The sequence below is a fragment of the Micromys minutus genome (assembly GCF_963924665.1).
Source record: "Micromys minutus genome assembly, chromosome: 1".
In the NCBI taxonomy this organism is placed as follows: Eukaryota; Metazoa; Chordata; class Mammalia; order Rodentia; family Muridae; genus Micromys; species Micromys minutus.
In genome coordinates, this window is record NC_137969.1 from 91,734,171 (window position 1) to 91,752,382 (window position 18,212).

General features: G+C 44.1%; 1 protein-coding gene across 3 annotated transcripts in view; it reads left to right on the forward strand.

Annotated features, from left to right (window-relative positions):
• Positions 1 to 765: 765 nt before the first annotated feature.
• PRXL2C (peroxiredoxin like 2C) overlaps positions 766 to 18,212 on the forward strand; it is a 29,426-nt gene continuing 11,979 nt past the window's right edge. The window contains exons 1-6 of one of the 3 annotated variants that reach the window (XM_080936813.1): positions 766 to 973; positions 1,132 to 1,200; positions 4,484 to 4,537; positions 4,759 to 4,864; positions 12,119 to 12,250; positions 15,823 to 16,707. In XM_080936813.1, coding sequence (XP_080792939.1) covers positions 782 to 973; positions 1,132 to 1,200; positions 4,484 to 4,537; positions 4,759 to 4,864; positions 12,119 to 12,250; positions 15,823 to 15,950 — 681 coding nt within the window. In that variant the 5' untranslated portion in view covers positions 766 to 781 and the 3' untranslated portion in view covers positions 15,951 to 16,707. Of the gene's footprint in view, positions 974 to 1,131; positions 1,201 to 4,483; positions 4,538 to 4,758; positions 4,865 to 12,118; positions 12,251 to 15,822; positions 16,708 to 18,212 lie in introns of those variants that run through there. The other 2 variants (XM_080936814.1, XM_080936815.1) reach the window with 2 other exon arrangements.

The window sequence follows — 18,212 nt, forward strand, 5'->3', positions numbered from 1 at the left end:
AGAACTCACTTGTAGACACCAGGCTGGCCTCAAACTCACTGATTTGCCTGCTTCTGCCTCCCAAGGAATTAAAGCATGCACCACCACCATCCAGCTATTAACCTAAAATTTTTAATGAACTATTATTTTTAATTTCTTCCTCCCCACCCACTCTTCCTCTGTCTCACTCTCTCTTCCTCCCTCTGTCACTCTCTCTGTGTGAGTGCAGATGCCTGTAGAGTCCCCAAAGAAGGTGTTACAGTTACTGGAATTTTATGAACATCTGATGTGGGAACTGAAAATGTAACTTGAGTCCTCTCTAAGAGCAGTAGATGTACGGTGTCTGTGGAACCTGGAATAAGAATATCAGATACCCTGGGACTAGAGCTAAGAGTTGCAAGCTGCTATGTGGATGCTGGAAACTGAACCCTGGTTCTCTAGAAGATAAGCAAGTACTGCTAACCGCTGATCTATCTTTCCATCCCTTCTTCAGCATTCCTTGTGTTCCGTCTGTAAAAAATAGGTTTTTAGCTGGAAGGTTTTGTAGGCAGTAGAAAGAGAGCGTAGCCCAGCCTCACCTCCCACAGCACTGTCCCCTCCCTTAGAACTCAAACTGGAAGAATTTTTTTGGAGTAGGTCATAAGTCTTGTGGCCACGCCTTCCAAGCATCATTTCCGCGTGGCCCCGCCTCCAGTCCCCTCTTCACCCTCGCGACCCCGCCTTTCCAGCATCAGCCCCGCCTCTTCTTTTGGCCCCGCCTCCCACGGTCCCTGGCTGACCTGAGCGGTCGCCCTCCTCGGCGATGGCCGCGCCGGTGACGCGGCAGGTCAGTGGCTTCGCAGGCCGGGTCCCGAGCCCGACTGGCTCGGACACAGAGCGCGGGCAGCCGCTAGCGGCCGCCGTAGCGGAGCTGCCAGTGCTGGACGCGTCTGGGAGACGGGTGACGTTCGGAGCGCTGTTCCGAGAGCGGCGAGCCGTGGTAGTGTTCGTGAGGGTGAGCACGGCCGGGGAGGGAGGGGAAGGGCCTCTCGTTGGCCGCCCAGCTCCTGGGCCGCGGCGGGTGCAGCACCTCGCCTGGAAACCGAGTGCCTGGACCTTCTGGAACCTGGCTGCTACTTTGCTTACGTGCTCTTCTGCATTGTTGCCTTTCAGCATTTCTTGTGTTACGTCTGTAAAGAATATGTCGAAGATCTGGCCAAAATCCCCAAGAGCTTCCTCCAAGTAAGTTTCCTGAGTAAGCAGCGGTGGCCAGTGCAGTAGGGTGGGCTGTGGATGGGTGTCCCCCCTCCTCCATCCTTTGGGGCTGACCCAGGAGGGTCTATTTCTGTCCTAATGCGCTCCTTTGCGCCCTCTTGAGAACCGACTATCGTAATTTTACCTAGTAAACTGCCTGTATCCAAATGTTGCGTAAGAATGCAAAAATCAAAACACAGGCAGCAACTGATGCTTTGGACCCTTTAATTTTACAACCCAAATAGTTATTCATTATAGGAAAATGTAACGTTTATTGAAAATGCGGCTTTGTATTTACCAGTGAGATGCAAGCATGCCCCGTTTTTCTTCAGTCCCCAGATGAACGTTGTAACTGAAGACAGCGTTTGTAAAACTAAGATCTATTTTCAGCACACATTTATATTAGGATGCATGAGGAAAAAAATTAAAAACTTCTGCCTTCCCTTCTATGCCTTTTGTTTCTAATATTCTGAAGCATCTTTGCGTTGTGAACATTATTAATATTGTTGACACGAGTAACTTAGCATACAGAAAAATGGGTCTCGCTGTGATATTTTCATCTGTGGATACTCTGTTCTTATTCGTGGTCACCCCTTCTTGCTGCTACCCTCTTCCAGAGCCACATTGGTCCTTTTTGTTTTCTTGATATTCTTTTACCCTCTCATTTCCTCATGCCGCTAGACTTCATGCTCACAACCCCCTTCCTACTTTCATACTCCATATAAAGATGTGAACAATACCATATTTGTCTTGTCTGTGGCTTGTTTGACTTGGCATAATGATGTCCATTTCCACTCATTTCCTGCATTTCATTATCATTACCTCATTCCTTACAGATGATTGTGTTTCTGTGTGTGTGTGCGTGTGTGTGTGTGTGTGTGTGTGTGTGTGTGTGTGTATGAAAGAGAGAGGGGGGTTGTTAGGTTGTTTGTGCATGCATCTGCTGGCAGATAGGTTCTGTATTGTGAATAAAGCAGCAATAAACATGAATAAACATGTGCATGTACTTACAAAGAACATTTAAAGATTTATCTATATTTTTTTAAAATATTTTTTTATGTATGTGAGTACACTATTGCTGTCATCAGACACACCAGAAGAGGGCATCAGATCCCATTACAGATGGTTGGGAGGCACCATGTGGTTGCTGGGAATTGAACTCGGGATCTCTGGAAGAGCAGTCAGTGCTCTTAACCGGTGACCCATCTCTCCAGCCCCCACAAAGAATATTTAAAGGAGATGTTTCTTGGTGCTTTTGAAATTGCACATTACTAGTAACTATGTCACTGTGCGGGACAGTACTTTTCTAAACTGATTTCTCTTCCTCATGTCTAGCTGAAATTGTACCCTTTGAGCAATTTTCTGGATGTTCCATTCTTTTTCTTCCAGCCCGTGGCAGCCATTGTTTTGTTTTCTACTTCCATGCGGTACAATGTCTGACTCCGTATGTGTCATACATGGGATCATCCAGTATTTGCCTTTCTGTTCATGGTTTATTTCACTCTGCATAATGGCCTCCATGCTTTCATAAATAACAAAAGCAAACAAACCAACCAAACCCTTAACCAGGCTTGCTAGCCCGTGCCTTTAATCCCAGCACTTAGGATGCAGAGAGAGGTCAGCTTAGGCTACAAAACAAGCTTCTTTTCTATGGATGAACGGTGCTTCATTGGGTACCACACTTTTCTCTATGTATTTGTCCACCGATGGACACCAGGGTTGCTTCCTTGCCTTAGCTGGTGTTGACAGTGCCACAGAAAACATGGAAGTGTGGGGTTTCTTCGGCATGCTCACGTCAGTTCTTTTGGATATGTAACCAACAGTAGCAAGTCTGAATCATGTGGCAGTTCTTTTTAATCTTTGTAAGAACCTGTGCGCTACTGTTTTTATAAAAGCTGTACTAATTTATTATCAGCACCATGCAAAGATTCTCTTTGTTCGTGCCCTCACCTCTTTCTGATTAGTAGCTTCTCTCCTAAGGTGAAGAAATATTTCATTTCTATTTTCTTTTTTAAAAAAAAGATTTATTTATTTAGTTTATGTATGTGAGTACACTGCAGCTGTCTTCAGACACACCAGAAGAGGGCATCAGATCTCATTACAGATAGTTGTGAGCCACCATGTGGCTGCTGGGAATTGAACTCAGGACCTCTGGAAGAGCAGACAGTGCTCTTAACCACTGAGCCATCTCTCCAGCCCTCATTTATGTTTTCATTTCTCTAATGATAAGCAATACTCCACATTTTGTATTGAGAGTGTACAAATTTGTGTGCCTGGATGTACAGGTTTGCACAAGCACATGCATGGAGGCCAGAGGTAAACCACAAGTGTTCCTCAGGGGCCATTCATGCTGTTTTTTTATGTAACTTCTCTCATTGGTCTGGAGCTGACTGGACAGGGAGCAACAGGATCCACCTGCTTCCATCTCTACATTGCTGGGGTTACACACACATGCAGCTGCACTAGCCTTTTTGCATGAATCTAGGGATAGAACTCAGATCCTCACCAAGCACCGAGCCATCTCCCCAGCCCAAGAATTATTTCATACAACTGGCTAGTCTTATGTCTTTTACCTATTGAGAACTAAATCTTAACCGTTCCTTGCTAGAGGTCAAATCTAGAACCTGGGCATACTAGACAAGTCCTGATCCCTACCCCATTTTTGTCCATTAAAAAAAAAAAAAAACTGGATTATCTTCTTGCTATATTTCAATTCATAACATTGATTTCATAAGTCTCCTAACAAGCGCGTGCTTGGCATAGGTTTTCTTAGTCCAGTCAGGGGGTTTTCTCTGTTTCCTTGGCTATATATAGAATGCACAACTTTCTTGGTATGTTTACTTTTGTTGCTATGTCTGATTGACTTATATGAGGGTGTGTGGAGGTCAGACGGCTTGCAGGAGTCAGTTCTCTCCTAACCTGTGGGTCCCTGAGATGGAATTCAGGTCATCAGGCACAGTAACACCTGCACTCACTGAGCCAAACCATTGCTTACACAATGTTACTTCTGAGCTTTCCCTCTGAGTTTCCTTCTAGTAGTTTTATGTTTGGTTCTCAGGTCTTGAAACTCTTACCTAGAGAAAACAAATCATCTGAATTATTCAAATACCTGAGTATGCATTTCTTCCTACTCCTGCGACTTTGTTTTCTGTTCCCCTCGAAGCCTATAGGTGGCATTAGAACAAAACAAAAGAATTGCTTTAGAGGGAAAAAAATAAGTTTTTAAGACATACTTTCTAATAATATGTATTTGTCCCTCTTTCTCCCAAAGGAAGCAAATGTCACCCTCATAGTGATTGGACAGTCATCATACCATCATATTGAGGTAAGTGCCTAGCAAACTGATGATCACCATATTAAGTAGGTTTCAGATACAGAATTACATTTGTTGAGCCCTACGAGCCACAGTATTAAATAAGTTTCAGATACAGAATTACATTTGTTGAGCCCTACAAAGATGTAAGCTCTTTGGCAGAAACTACATTGTCTTTACTTGTCTCTCATTTGTTCTCATGAGTAATTCCAATTATTTTATTCTCTTCTTAGCCTTTCTGCAAACTGACTGGATATTCTCATGAAATCTATGTTGATCCTGAGAGAGAAATTTACAAAAGATTGGGAATGAAAAGAGGTGAAGAAATTTCCTCCTCCGGTAAGACATGTTTCATTTAATGATGAGATTCTCTCAGACACGTGTGTTTTCTCACACTAGGGTTTGTACATAGCTGTTGTGTTCAGTACTTTTTTTTTTTTTTTTTTTTTTTGCTATGACAAAATAGGTATCCAAAGGGCTGGTGAGTTGGCTTAGTGGTTAAGGGCATTTGCTGCTATTGCAGAGGACCTAAGTTCAAGTCCCAGCACCTACGTAGTGGCTTACAACAACCTGTAACTCTAGTTCTGAGGAATATGACATCCTCTTCTGATGTCCAAGGGCTCCCGTACAGATGAGCACATACACATATATGATTTTTTAAAATAATAATAAATAAATACATCTTAAAAAAATAGTTCTTGGCAAAGGAAATTTAAGGTGTTAGCACTGTTTAGAAACCCAAAGGCTTTTCTGAGACTCAGGCTTTGAATTTCAAGCTCCTGTTAAATAATTTAAAAAAAATTTTTTACACATTTTCAATACAACAAGGGTACAGAATAAACACCTTCATTCAAGAAAAGAGGAAAGAATATTTGTGTCTCAGGGTTTCTACTGTGCTGATAAACAGCATCACCAAAAGTAACTTGGTGAGGAAAGGCCTTATTTCATCTTATACCTACACATCAGTCTGTCAGTAAGTCAGGCATGAACTCAAGGCAGGGACCTGAAGGCAGGAAGTGAAGCAAGAGCCATAGAGGAACCCTGCTAACTGGCTTGTCCCCATGGCCTGGTCAGCCTGCTTTCTTGTACAACCTAGGACCACACACCCAGGAGTGGCCTCACCCACAGTGAGATGGACTTTTCCCACACAATCATCTATTAACAAAAGGCCCCACAGAAATGCCTACAACCCAGTCTTATTGAAGGCATTTTCTCAGTCACGATTTTCTCTTCTCGGTTATGTCTAAGTTCGTGTTGAGTTGACAAAAACTAACCAAGACAGCAAGGAAAGACCCAAATAGAGCAGGACTAATACCAAAAGCTAAACTCCATGTCCCACACCTGGGACTCTTGGTGGAATCCTCCCTGTTCCAAAGAGCTTAGGCAGCCCCGCCCATCTGTTTCTGCTGTCTGCAGCACATGCTGCCTTTCTGCTGAGCTGGCTCCACACCATGTGGCAGGCTTTCCTTAGCAGATGTCCCACAGTCCTGGCATCTTTAGTACCCCGGGATTCCCATTGCAACGTAAGCTTTATCTTCACAACTCTATGTGATAGCCTCTTAAGCTACTTGCAGGGAGTGTGACACAGCTTCACATTGCCCCAGCGACTCTGTGGGACATTGGCACAGACTGTCTTGGCCCATACCATCTGCATTTCTCATGTCTACAGCCCCCATAGGCAGTGCTGCCCATTTCTGCCAGCACAAGCTTCAGACTGACTGCCTTCTACCGTAGTGATAATGACTTGAGTCTCCTGCTTGAACCTGGGTCCCTAAGCAGGGTTGTTTTGGGCAGAGAGCCCCTGAGTAATCCTGTCAGCTCAGACTCTTCTTCAGATGGATTTACATTTTCTCAAGCCCGAGGCTCTAGTGCTGGGGTCCTGTCCTCCATGCTATGAATCTCCTCCATATTCTTCCTGTCTGTGACGAGCCAGAGGTTCTATTTGGTGACCCCAGTCTCCTTAACAATTGAAGCCTCCTCCTCAGCACAGGCCTCGTCTGTGGAACTTGCTCACACCCTCTTTTCTTTGCCCTATCCTATCTCTGCCCTCCCTCTCCGACTGCACGGCTGATGGGGACTAGTGAACTATAACCCATGCTCAGCCTGTACCAACCTTACCTGTCGTGAGGCGGCTTTCAAGAGACAGCCTCATCCAGTATTTTGAGTTCAGCCTCATTGTCTTTTTTTTTTTTTTTTTTTTTTTTTTTTAGGATGTGGGCATAGCGTAGCCAGATTGTTTGTCAGAGTGTGGCGCTAATGTTGTGTAAGCTTAAGTCCTGTTCTCCTGTATGCCCCATGAGCCAGGCCTCCACAGTCTTTCTCTTGGCATTCTGGTCTTCCTGTGAAGTTATGATTCTGGCGGTCTGCGGCTTCCTTAGGAAGTTCCTTATAACCCACAGAAAATTACGTCGGGGACATTGAATAAACAAGAGCAAACGGGAGAAAAGTGATCTCTTTAGCCCTGTGTGTGTGTGTTTGTGTGTGTGTGTGTGTGTGTGTGTGTGTGTAGACAAAAATAATTTTCCATAGAGACCTTCTGTATTCATTCCTATACTTAAGGAAAATATCACAGCATTTACCTCAAAGTTGAAGTGAGAAAACTGGCATTTTGGGAGGAGCGGAGGAGCCTTGTATATGCTAGGCAAGCTGTCTACCACCGAGAGGCACCCTGGACAACCTTTATACTTTTCATAAGCATCCCCCTCCCATGGTTGATATAAAAATATGATGAGTTTACATGCTTTTGTGACTCAGCAGCATGTCACTGGATAGTAAACCCAGCTTCTGAATAACAGTTGAAGCAGAGAGCGAGGCTTCTCTCCCAGGACGCTCATGATCCCTTGGGGCTCACAGTATGCTCATTGTACCAAATAGTTACAGAGTTGTGTGCTATTCAGCTTTGTGTTGTCCACGGTCCCTGTGCTTGCTATAACTTTAGTGCACTTAGTAGGCTTAGCAAGCACTAGCTATCTATATTTGTATTTATTTTGAGATCGGGTCTCACCAAGTAGCTCCAGTCTGGCCTCGAACTTGTGGTTCTACCACGCCTGCCTTCTGAGTGCAGGGATGACGGGCTCACAGCACTAAGCCCAGCTGAGTTGACATGTTTGTCTTTTGTAGATGTGAGAACTCTATTGTGGAGCTTTCTGGGGACCCGCTTGAGGTTTGGTAATGAAGATTGGGAGACACCTGTATAGAACAAGGCAGTCTCTCGGCTCGCCTCTGACTTACCCCTACTTCCCTGCCATTGTGTCCTGCTTTGCTCCTGTCCCTGCTGCCCCAGCTCCAGCCAGCCACCAGCTCTTTATTTAACAAAAGCTATTAGTGTAGTGGGAGCGGTTCCACAGCTTACTCATTCTGAGCCAGACAGCAGCAGGACTACAGAGTCCAAATCTTACTGTGGCTTTGGCTAGGTACAGGGCAACATGGCCATACGTGACGTCCCCCATGGCAGCTTGCTTTTTCCTCTTTCCGAGCAGGTGAGAAGGTGACAAACATTTACATATAGAAAGCAGGTCCGTAGAAATGAAAGTACCAAATATCCTGCCACCGCTTGGTGATGCCAGCACAATTAAATTTTGGAAATACAGGACCACACCTACATAACCATGTGATACTATTTGTATGGGTGTAGGTCATCCAACAGAACTCACACTCCAGGCAGGCATTCTCAACAGTTACTGAGTTCTTACCTGTGACTTCCAGAGTGTAGGATGCTTCTTGAGTACGGTGACAAAGGACAGCCTCTGCCTTCCAGAGATTTTAGTGCAGCTTAGTGGCCTGTCATGCAGGAGAAGTGGAAGGGACAAGTGCCTGTTTTGGGGATGTGGGAGAAAAGGGTCTAGAGGCAATTGACTTTGGAGACAAAGTCCCAGTTCACCATGAAAGTTACTGGTGGTGTGAGGGTAGAAGAGGGGTGAGGGTAGAAGAGGGGTGAGGGTAGAAGAGGGGTGAGGGTAGAAGAAAGAGGGGTGCTCTAGACAAAGGCGGATATACAACGGCTCTGGGAAATACCACTCACTTGAAGACAGGCAGGTACCTGCCTCGAGCTGAACTGGTGTGAGTCATTGGATAAGCTGGGCTGGTTCACACTTAATTCAGGTTGACTCAGAGTTTGGCTTTATTCTTGGGAATCCTCAGGTGTCTTGTGGCAGCTAAGTGAAGGAGTCACAGAGTGTTGTGAGGAAGGAATCAGACCCAGGGGAGCAGAAGCCAGTGATGGTGACAAAGACGTTGTCAGCCAAGGAGGTCTCACTGACATAGGGCTGGGAGCTGCTTGTGAAGCAGACAAGCCATGGTCTTCTAACTGTTTTTATGTGTTGAGCATTTTATGTGTGAGCATTTTGCCTGAAGAGACCCTCTTGCTCTGCCTCCCTGGTGCTAGGATTAAAGGCATGCGTCATCACCACCCAGCAAGATTTTATAAAGTAATTTTTATTAAATATTTTTTATTTTGTGTGTATCAATATTTTGCCTGTATGTATGTATGTATATATGTATGTGCCTGTGGAGCGGTGGACTGTGCCACCAGACAGAGGAACCGTTAAGGTAGTAGCAAACGTTCAGAACCCCAACTCTTAATTGAGAATGGTAGGCTTTCACTAACTCCCGGCTAGATTCCTGTCCTGGAGCAGGTGACCACAATACTTTACTAAGAGGACCATGACAGCTGGCCAGAAAGCATAGAAACCCAGAGTTCTCCATGCTAATGAGGTAGTTAAGTGGGCCATGAGGGTTTAACCAATAAGCTTCCCTTCCCGGGCATCCTTCCTGCAATATATGTTTAATCTCTGGTTCACCCTGAGTAAGTTGTATGCATTGTTTCCTGCCATGATTAAATAGTCTGGACAAGCAAGGACTGCCCCTCATCAAGGAGAGTCTAGGTCTCCTGCAGAAGGCCCTCCCCACTCCTGGCACTCACCCAGCTCATCCCAGCCTCCCTCCCCTCTTTTCAACTCTTTCAGTTCCCATCCCCCACCCACTGTTTCTCACCTGGCCGATGAAACCCATCTTAGGCTTCATCACTGTCTCCCCTGAGTGTTGTGTTGGCATCCCACAAGCACAGAGCTGATTCGGCAACCAGTGGCGAAGCAAAATTCAGAACCGCATGTGCCAGGTGCAGTGTCCATGAAGACTGGAAGAGGGCGCTGGATTCCTTGAGCTGGAGTTTCATATTGTTGTGAACTCCTTAGGGTCCTAGGAACTAAGCTAGATCCCCCAGCCTCGTAAAATACTTTTTAAAGGTTCCTCCTTGAAAATGTAACTCTGAGAGTCATTCTTAGATCCTCACTTAAAAATAAAGCCATTGGCTGCTCTTCTAACAGACATGGTGTCTCAAACTGTTTATAATCTGGTTCTGGGACCTGATGGGTGGATGGGTGCCTTGCAGGTACAGCATGCATGTGGTGCACAGATGTACATGCAGACAAAATGCCCATACAAGTAAAATATAACGAAGCATTTAAAAAAGTTGGGGCTGGAGAGATGGCTCAGCAATTGGAAACATTGACTGCTATTCCAGAAGATCCAGGTTCAAAACCCAGCACCCATATGATAGCTCACAACTGTGTGCAATCCCAAAATCTGACACCCTCACACAGACATTCATGCAGGCAAAGCATCAATGCACATAAAATAAAAACACAAGGCACAAAAACAATATATTTTTTATTTTCAAAAGTTAAAGCACTTAGATATTTTATGCTAAGTGTTCAGTCATGGTTGATCGTGTCATGGTTTCATTTCTGTTGCTGTGATAAAAACATCCTGTGAAATGCAACTTAAAGGAGAATTTTACTTGGCTCACAATTCTAGGTTGCAGGTCATTACTACAGGAACTCAGGGTAGCAGGAACTTCATGTATGTTGTATGTATGTATGTAATGTCTGGTCACATTACATCCCCAGTCAAGAGCAGAGGGCCTTGAATTAGCACATGCATGCTTATGCTTAGCCTCCTTTTTCTACATAATACAGAATCCCCTAACCAGAGAATGGTGCCACCCACAGTGGGCACACTAATCCTAATTCCCCACAAACATGTCTTTAGGCCAATTTAATATAGACTAGTTCTTCACTGAGACTCCCTTCCCAGATGATTCTAGATCACACCAATTTAATTTAATTTAATTGAAAGAATTAGCCATCATAGACTGTTTGAATTCTGTGAGCCACTCAAGAAAATTCATTGTATCCCAAAAGGGCTTATGGAAATCCCACTTTCTAGCCAGTCGGTCTTCTGCTGTACAGACATATGTACAGATGGAACACACACCTACATAAAATATAAATAAATACTTTAAAATCAAACAACCCAGGCTTGTGATTAGTGTCTGCATTAAGTAGGGCCCCATCTTGGGATTTAGCCTCTGGCTGCCTGACCTGGCATTATCTTCTGGGAGACTGTGTCACCACTGAGTCACTGCTTATTTATTGGCATGTGTAGAAATGCGTCCACAGGTAGCTAGGGTCAAACTGATCCGAGTCAGAAGGCTGCAGTCAGGGAAGGAAAGTTTGAGTCTGGGTGTTTTTCTCCACAGTCATCAATGTTTAAAGCTTCAAGTCTGGCACAAGCAAGGTAAGAATAAGAGATAAAATCGTTATAAAACAGGCAGATACTGGGTTTCTCAGCTCAAAAGGAGCAGGAACATTTGTCACAGAGCAGACATGTCAGTCACAGAGGAAAAGATGACAGGCATCAAGCAGCGTTTCTGAGGCCCACGCCCTGCCGTTCTGTGGCTCTGTCATTTCCAATCCAAGCTTTCCAAGAACTTGGCGGGAGGTTTTGGAAGCTTGGCCTGGAAGCAGCCACTTGACTCACTAGCTAGAACATCACCAAGGCTAATGTGAGGGAAACTGGAAGGAGCAACCTAGCCGTGGTCCCAGGAGGAGGAAAAGGTGCTGCGCGTCATTAACAGCCTGTGCAGAGTGTGTCCTGGTGAGGAGCATGAGGTGAGAAACTACATATGGGTAACTAAGATAGAAGGGGTACAAATCTGAGAAATGGGCCGTTGGAGTTCTCTCTGGCAGATGGACCAGGTCTGTTGTCACTTCTTCCTTTGAAGACAATGTCCTCAGCAGGGTCATTACCCCCTTCCAGCATGTTTGTCCTGGAGATGTTTTTGGTTGTCCAACTCAGTGACCGGTGTTACTGGCATTTAGTTGGTATAGAAGGCAAGGATGCTGCCAAATGCCTTGCTGTGCAATAGAAAAGGACTGCTTGAGCCAGTGTCAGTGACAGATGAGGCCATTGTTTCAAAGAAGAGAAAAGTTGAGCGAGCGGAATGTTGAGTGCTGTGATTTCCATTGCAGGGTCAGGACAGGACGATGGGGTAGAGTAGAGAACGTCTGTGGGGCTGGAGAGGTGATGGCGCCACCATTAAGAGCTCACAACGGCCTGTAACTCCACCTCCAGAGGATTCAGTGCCCTCCTCTGGCCTCCAGTGGCACAGCGTGCACACGTACAACCACACACAAATACAAACATGAACACATACGTTAAATGTTTTTAAAAGAATGTTGTATATGAGAACTGGCATCATATCTTATTGAAAGATAAAATGATAACACCTAAAGGCAGTTTTCGATATTTCAGGAGAGAGCCCCCACATAAAGTCCAACCTGCTCTCGGGAAGCCTGCAAAGCCTGTGGCGAGCAGTCACTGGCCCACTTTTTGATTTCCAAGGAGACCCAGCTCAACAAGGAGGAACCCTCATTTTAGGTCCAGGTGAGCATCAAGGGTAGGCTACTTTCCAGTGCTCTCTACAAGTCTAAGAGGCACCCCACTTGTCCTACGTCCTAGAACACTGTGAAAATGGGAGTTGTGGCTAATGAGGTGGCATGCTTTGGTAAGAAGCATCTCTCATTTTTCAGAGGCTTCTGTGTGTTGATGTTTGTGTTTGGTGAGGATCCCCAGTGAGGGCAAGGATTTGAGACACAGAAAGTAAGCTATGAGTTGCTAATTAATACATGACTGTTATAGTCTTGAAAAAGTTCAACAGGGGTTAAAGAGATTGCTCAGAGTTTACTGGCACCTGATGCTTCTGCAGGGGACCTTCGTTTAGATCCCACACCTATACTAGGTAAAGCACCACTACATGTAACTTTTACTCCTGGGGATGTGACTGCCTCTTCTGGCCTCCTTGGGCACCTGTACTCATATGTACAAACCTCCCCCTCACACACACAAACACACGTAAAAAGAATAAAATGCTCACTTTGACAACATATATTCTAACCAGAACAATGTAAAGATTAGCATGGCCTATGCACAAAGGACAGCATACAACACAAAGGTGCGTACAACTCACAAAGGATTCCTTATTTTCCTTTGGGTGCTCAAAGAAATCTGGACACTTCCCATGAAGGAGATGGGGGATTCATATGTGCATAGCAAAGCCAGGCTCAACAAAGCCATCTGGCCAAAGGAGTAGGAATACCACAGAGCGGATCCCGGTACATTTGTCCAGGAAATGTAATGAGGGTGACGATTCACCAAACAAGCTCCGCATGTTGATAACCAGTGTCTGTTACCACATTCAGAAATCTTCAGACAGAAAACCAAACAGATAAAAAGTCTGGGCAGTGGTGGCACAAGCCTTTAATCTCAGTATTTGGGAGGCAGAGGCAGGTGGATCTCTGAGTCTGAGGCCAGCCTGATCTACAGAGTGAGTTCCAGGACAGCTGTGGCTACAGCAAGAACTAAAAAGCTAAAAGCATAATAATAAATCTACAGTGTCAATGAGAATATGGCATTCACAGAGTTCAATGGGGCCATCTAGATAGCTTCCCAGGAAAGGATACTTCCTGTTCATGCTTGGAGAGCGGACTTCCTTTTGTAAACGAAAGAATCTTTATTTTTACTAGCCATACAAGGAGAACTGCACAGTTTGGGAAAGCAAGCCTGTGACTGTGTGGGCCCTTTTGGAATTGAGAATTGTAACATGCCACAGACGTCAACAACTGCATTGAGGGTCTGGGCCACAGAGGTCTCTTGACTCCATCCTGGTCAGTGTGGAAAGGTAGCTGTCTCCACAGTCAGGTTCTGCACAGGCAGATTTGTCTTCATTCTTCAGCCTCTTTAAAGTCATACCTGCTAGTAAACATACCTTCCAAGAATTATTAAATTAGCACTTTTAAAGTCCCAGACTGCTGGAAGGAGGGTTCTAGTTCTTTACAGCAGGCATGCACGCTTAGAGCCATCTCTCACAAATTCAGATCAGATTAATTTAGAAAGAAGCCCTTTGGGGCTGGAGTTGTATCTTGGTGGCAGGTGCGTGTTTCCTGGGCTTAGCACCAATAAGTAAGTTAAGGAGGCCATTTTATGAGTCCTATAAATTTACCCACTGAACCACTTAGAAGCTTGCTTTTGGTGCTGAGAATTGAGCCCACTAGGGCAAGGCTGTGTGTTCACAACACACCCTCAGTTTAGAATTCTTTCCCTTCCCTTCTTTTCTTATTTGTTTGTTTGTTTGTGTGTTTATTCATACATTTGTTTTTGTGTATCCCTTGCTGTTCTAGAACTCACTATGTAGACCAGATTGGCCTTGGACTCAGAGATTCACCTGCCTCTGTCTTTTTGAAATAGATTTTGGTTTGTTTTGCAACAAGTTCTTGCTGTGTAGCCTTAGTTTATCTGTAAATGGCTCTGCAAAGCAGACTGGCCTCCAACTCACAGATCTGCCTGTCTTTGCCACCAATCATTTTGCATGTCCTTGTTTATTTGGTATGTATTTGGGTGAGCATGCATGCACAGGGGGCAGGACATATGTGTCTTGGTACATGTGAAAGTTGGAGAACAGCTTGTTCTCTCCTTCCATGATGTGGGTCCCAGGGATCAAACTCAGGTTGTCAGACTTAGAGGCCAACACCTCTGTCCCCTGAAACATCTCATCAGCCCACATTTTCCCCATTCTCTCTGCTGCTGCTATTTTGCTGAGGCCTGTGAGGGTGCTTCTAACACTGAGCTACACCTCATCTTCCAGAGTCGTATTTTCAATAACTAGTTTGCATTCTCAGACCTGGAAGGGGTGTTGTTTTGTTTTTCTTACCCTGTGTCTGACCTCATGTCACTGACTCACTTGGCTGCTGCCTTCCTTAGGGTTCTGTTACTTCGAAGAGACACCATGGCCACTGCAACTCTTAGACAGGAAAACATTTAATTGGGGTTGGCTTACAGTTCAGAGGTTTATTGGCACAGGAGGAAGCATGGCAGATATGGTGCTGAAGAGATAGCTGAGAGTTCTACATCTGGATGGGCCTGGCTTGAGTTTCTGAAACCTCAAAGCCCACTCCTATTGACACACTTCCTTCAGTGAGGCCACACCTCCCAATCCTTTCAAATAATCCCACTCCCTATGAGTCTGTGGGGGCCATTTTCATTGAAATCACCACAGCTAGGTCTTCAGGAAATGAAAAATTAAACCTGTTACTGTAGGTGTGGCCGGTGAATGTAATGCTAGAGACAATGCCATTTGATCTAAGGTCTCAAGCTAAACTCTTGTTTTGAGAATAAGGTGGCACACATCTTTAATCCCAGCGCTTTGGAGGCAGAGACCAGAGGATCTCTGTGAAGTCAAGGCCAGCCTGGTCTACATAGTGAGTTCTAGGACAGCCAGGGTTGCATAATAGAATGATCCTATCTCAAAACAAACAGAAACTCTGATTTTGTGTTTAAAATGGAATTAACAGGACTTAGATGATAAATTATAGCTTAATTGAGTGGATATAGGAGGATTGTGGGTGTCTAGGTATTCTGTAGCTAATTGACTTACTGCTTTCTCTCAGGTTAGTTATAAAACAGCCTATGAAATCAGCCCCCACCCCGTTTATACAGTGCTAGGAATGACCTAGATCCTCATGAGTGAGGTAGCCCTTAACCCAGAAGTAAAACTGAAGCAAGCAAATCTTTTGAAGTGAAATTTATTAGTACATGTGCTTAGAGAATAGATGCAATTTCCCAGCTGATGTGTATGTTAGTCCCAGATTCCTCCTGTCTGGACGGATGCTTTATTTAATCATACTTGATGAAACTGAATAGAAGGTTAAATTTAGGATGCTGTCCCCTCGGAACTCATAACATATTAAGTAACTCTCTCATTCAGCCATTGCCTTGTCGTGGTTAATTGCCATGATGAAGAATTATGGTGGCATTACATAGGGACTATAAGGGACTCCAGGTAATTAATTTTCCCTCTGGGCTAATTAGGAGTCGGAATGCTTCCCTTGATCCTGATAAGCAGTGACTCTAAAGACTAGTGTGACGTTTGCCCTCAGCAGTCTGTCCTTGTTCTCTTCCAGGTAACAACATCCACTTTGTGCACCGAGACAGGAATAGGTTGGATCACAAACCCATAAACTCTGTTTTACAGCTTGTGGGGGTTCAGCCTGTGAACTTCATGAGCAGACCTACAGTCATCCATGTGTGATTTAACGTGGGATCTTCCACTTGTGAACGGGCCCTTGAACTGTGAACATAATGCCAGGCACCATGGCTTCATGGGGTTACGAAACACGGAGCTTATGTGCCTATAGAACTACATGCTGAGGGGCTTCAGTTGTCAGAAATGGAATAGACATCTTACATTTTATAGCTTCTATAATTTTATATAAAATATATAAAAGAGTCAAACGTTATAAAACTATTCATACCATTGCTAATATCGTTTTATGAATATCCATTCAATAAAAGATTTTTGGCAACTAAAATATAAGAAGGGGGCACTGGAAAGATCACTAAGTAGTTAAAGAGCACTTGCTTCTCTTGCAGAAGTCCCAGGACCCAGGTTTGGTTTCCCAAAGCTCACATGGTAGCTCACAGTTTTCTGTAACTCCAGTTCCGGTGCAAACTTATGGCCTCAGATGCCAGATGCATGTGTGGTACACATTCATACATGTAGGCAAACACTCATACTCATAAAACAATAAATCTTTTAAGAAATGCATACATATATGTGTGTAGGGAAGGGAAGCAAAGGGCCAGATATGATGGCCCTGAGAACTGGAGATAAGAGTCTGGCCTGAGCTAAGTATCAGGAGTCTTTCTGAGAAAAATAGTTAGTGGAAGAGAGGAAAAGCAACTCAAGACAGTTATTTCGTAAACAGTGTAGCCACATATGTATATGTACTTTTTTTTGTATGCTTGGAGAGAAAATGGTAAATAAACACAGAACACTGCCAACAGGACCTTATGTGTCTGTGGTGAAAGTATAGGTTCTTTCTGTTTGCTTTCCAAGCTCTCCCACAACCTTGGCTGAGCTGGGGGTGGGTCAGGAAAGAATCCTTAAACATTAAAGTGAAAATGCCTGCCTACATTAGATGTCTTTAGAGGTGCAGGTGATTTCTTGCACAGGAGTTGCCTCCTAAGTGAGGGAGGTTTCAGTGAACCTTTTACAGACAGCAGAATGCCTGCTCAGCACACGCCCACTACCTCTTGTTCTAGGTTTTGGTGAAATAAGTGAGTTGAAGAAAATGCTTGATTTGGTTTGGTTTAGGGGCTGTGCTGGTAATAAAAACCAAAGTTTTTATGCATGGGGGGGCACATTCTGTTATTACCGAGCAACATTCCCATCCCTGATCATATTTTAAATATCTAGACCAAAGGGCACCTAGAATATATAACTCTAGATTTGTTTCCTACCAGCACACACACACACACACAAACATGCACACAAAAATATTAAGATTTTTAAAAATCCTTTGTAATGGAAATGTGTGCTGTATGGCGGTATGTTAGTCCACACTTATGATCTCAGCCCAGGTAGAGAAGACAGTGAGACTGGAGAAGCTGAGTTCCAGGCCAGTCTAGGCTGTATAGAGTGACATTGTGTCTCAACAATAACAAATAAGAAGTGTGCAGCCAGAAACGGTGGTGCATGAGGAGGCAGGAGGGTCTCTGTGAGTTCCAAGACAGCCAAGGGCTACACAGATCCCGTCTCAAAAGCAAAACAATTAAAGACAAGTGCATTGGGTTTGGTCATTTGTAGACATCTGCTTTTTCTTACTCCAAATCTGTCTTATTTGGAAACCTATTTTCATATTTTACCTTTCAAAAATTTTACTTTTGTCCCAGAAATTCTCATAAAATGTATCATAAAATTAAACCACTGGTAATCCTTAGTACTAGGACCTTATACTTTTATAGAAAACATACCAAGTCACAAAACTGTATTTTAATGTATTTTTACACGAGTATATACAAACGGTCATGTTTTTAAATCAATAAAAAAATAAATATTTTCAGAATTTAAAATTAATTTTTTTTGTTTGGGTTATTTTGTTTTGGGTAAGGAAGAATAGTGCCCATGGAGACAGGGCTCGGATATTGGGAATACATGCTCCTCTAAAAGAGGTCCTGAGTTCGTTTTCTGCCATCCATATCAGGCCCCTCACAAAAAAAGAAAAAGAAAAAAAAAGAAACTTCAGTTCCAGAGTATCTTATCAGCACCTGCACATGGTATACATATTTGTACTGATACATACACATAAAATATAATGAACAAATGCAAAAGCAACAGCAACTACAAACCTTTCTAACATAGGCTGGCCTTGAACTCTTAATCCTCTGTCCCCAGCCCCCCAAGTGCTGGAATTGTAGGCATATGCTGTCACACCCAGCCTGTTCCTTTTTGAACATGAAAGAGTAATAACCAGATTCCTTTCTGCCAGTTCTAGCTAAAATGGAAGCCAAG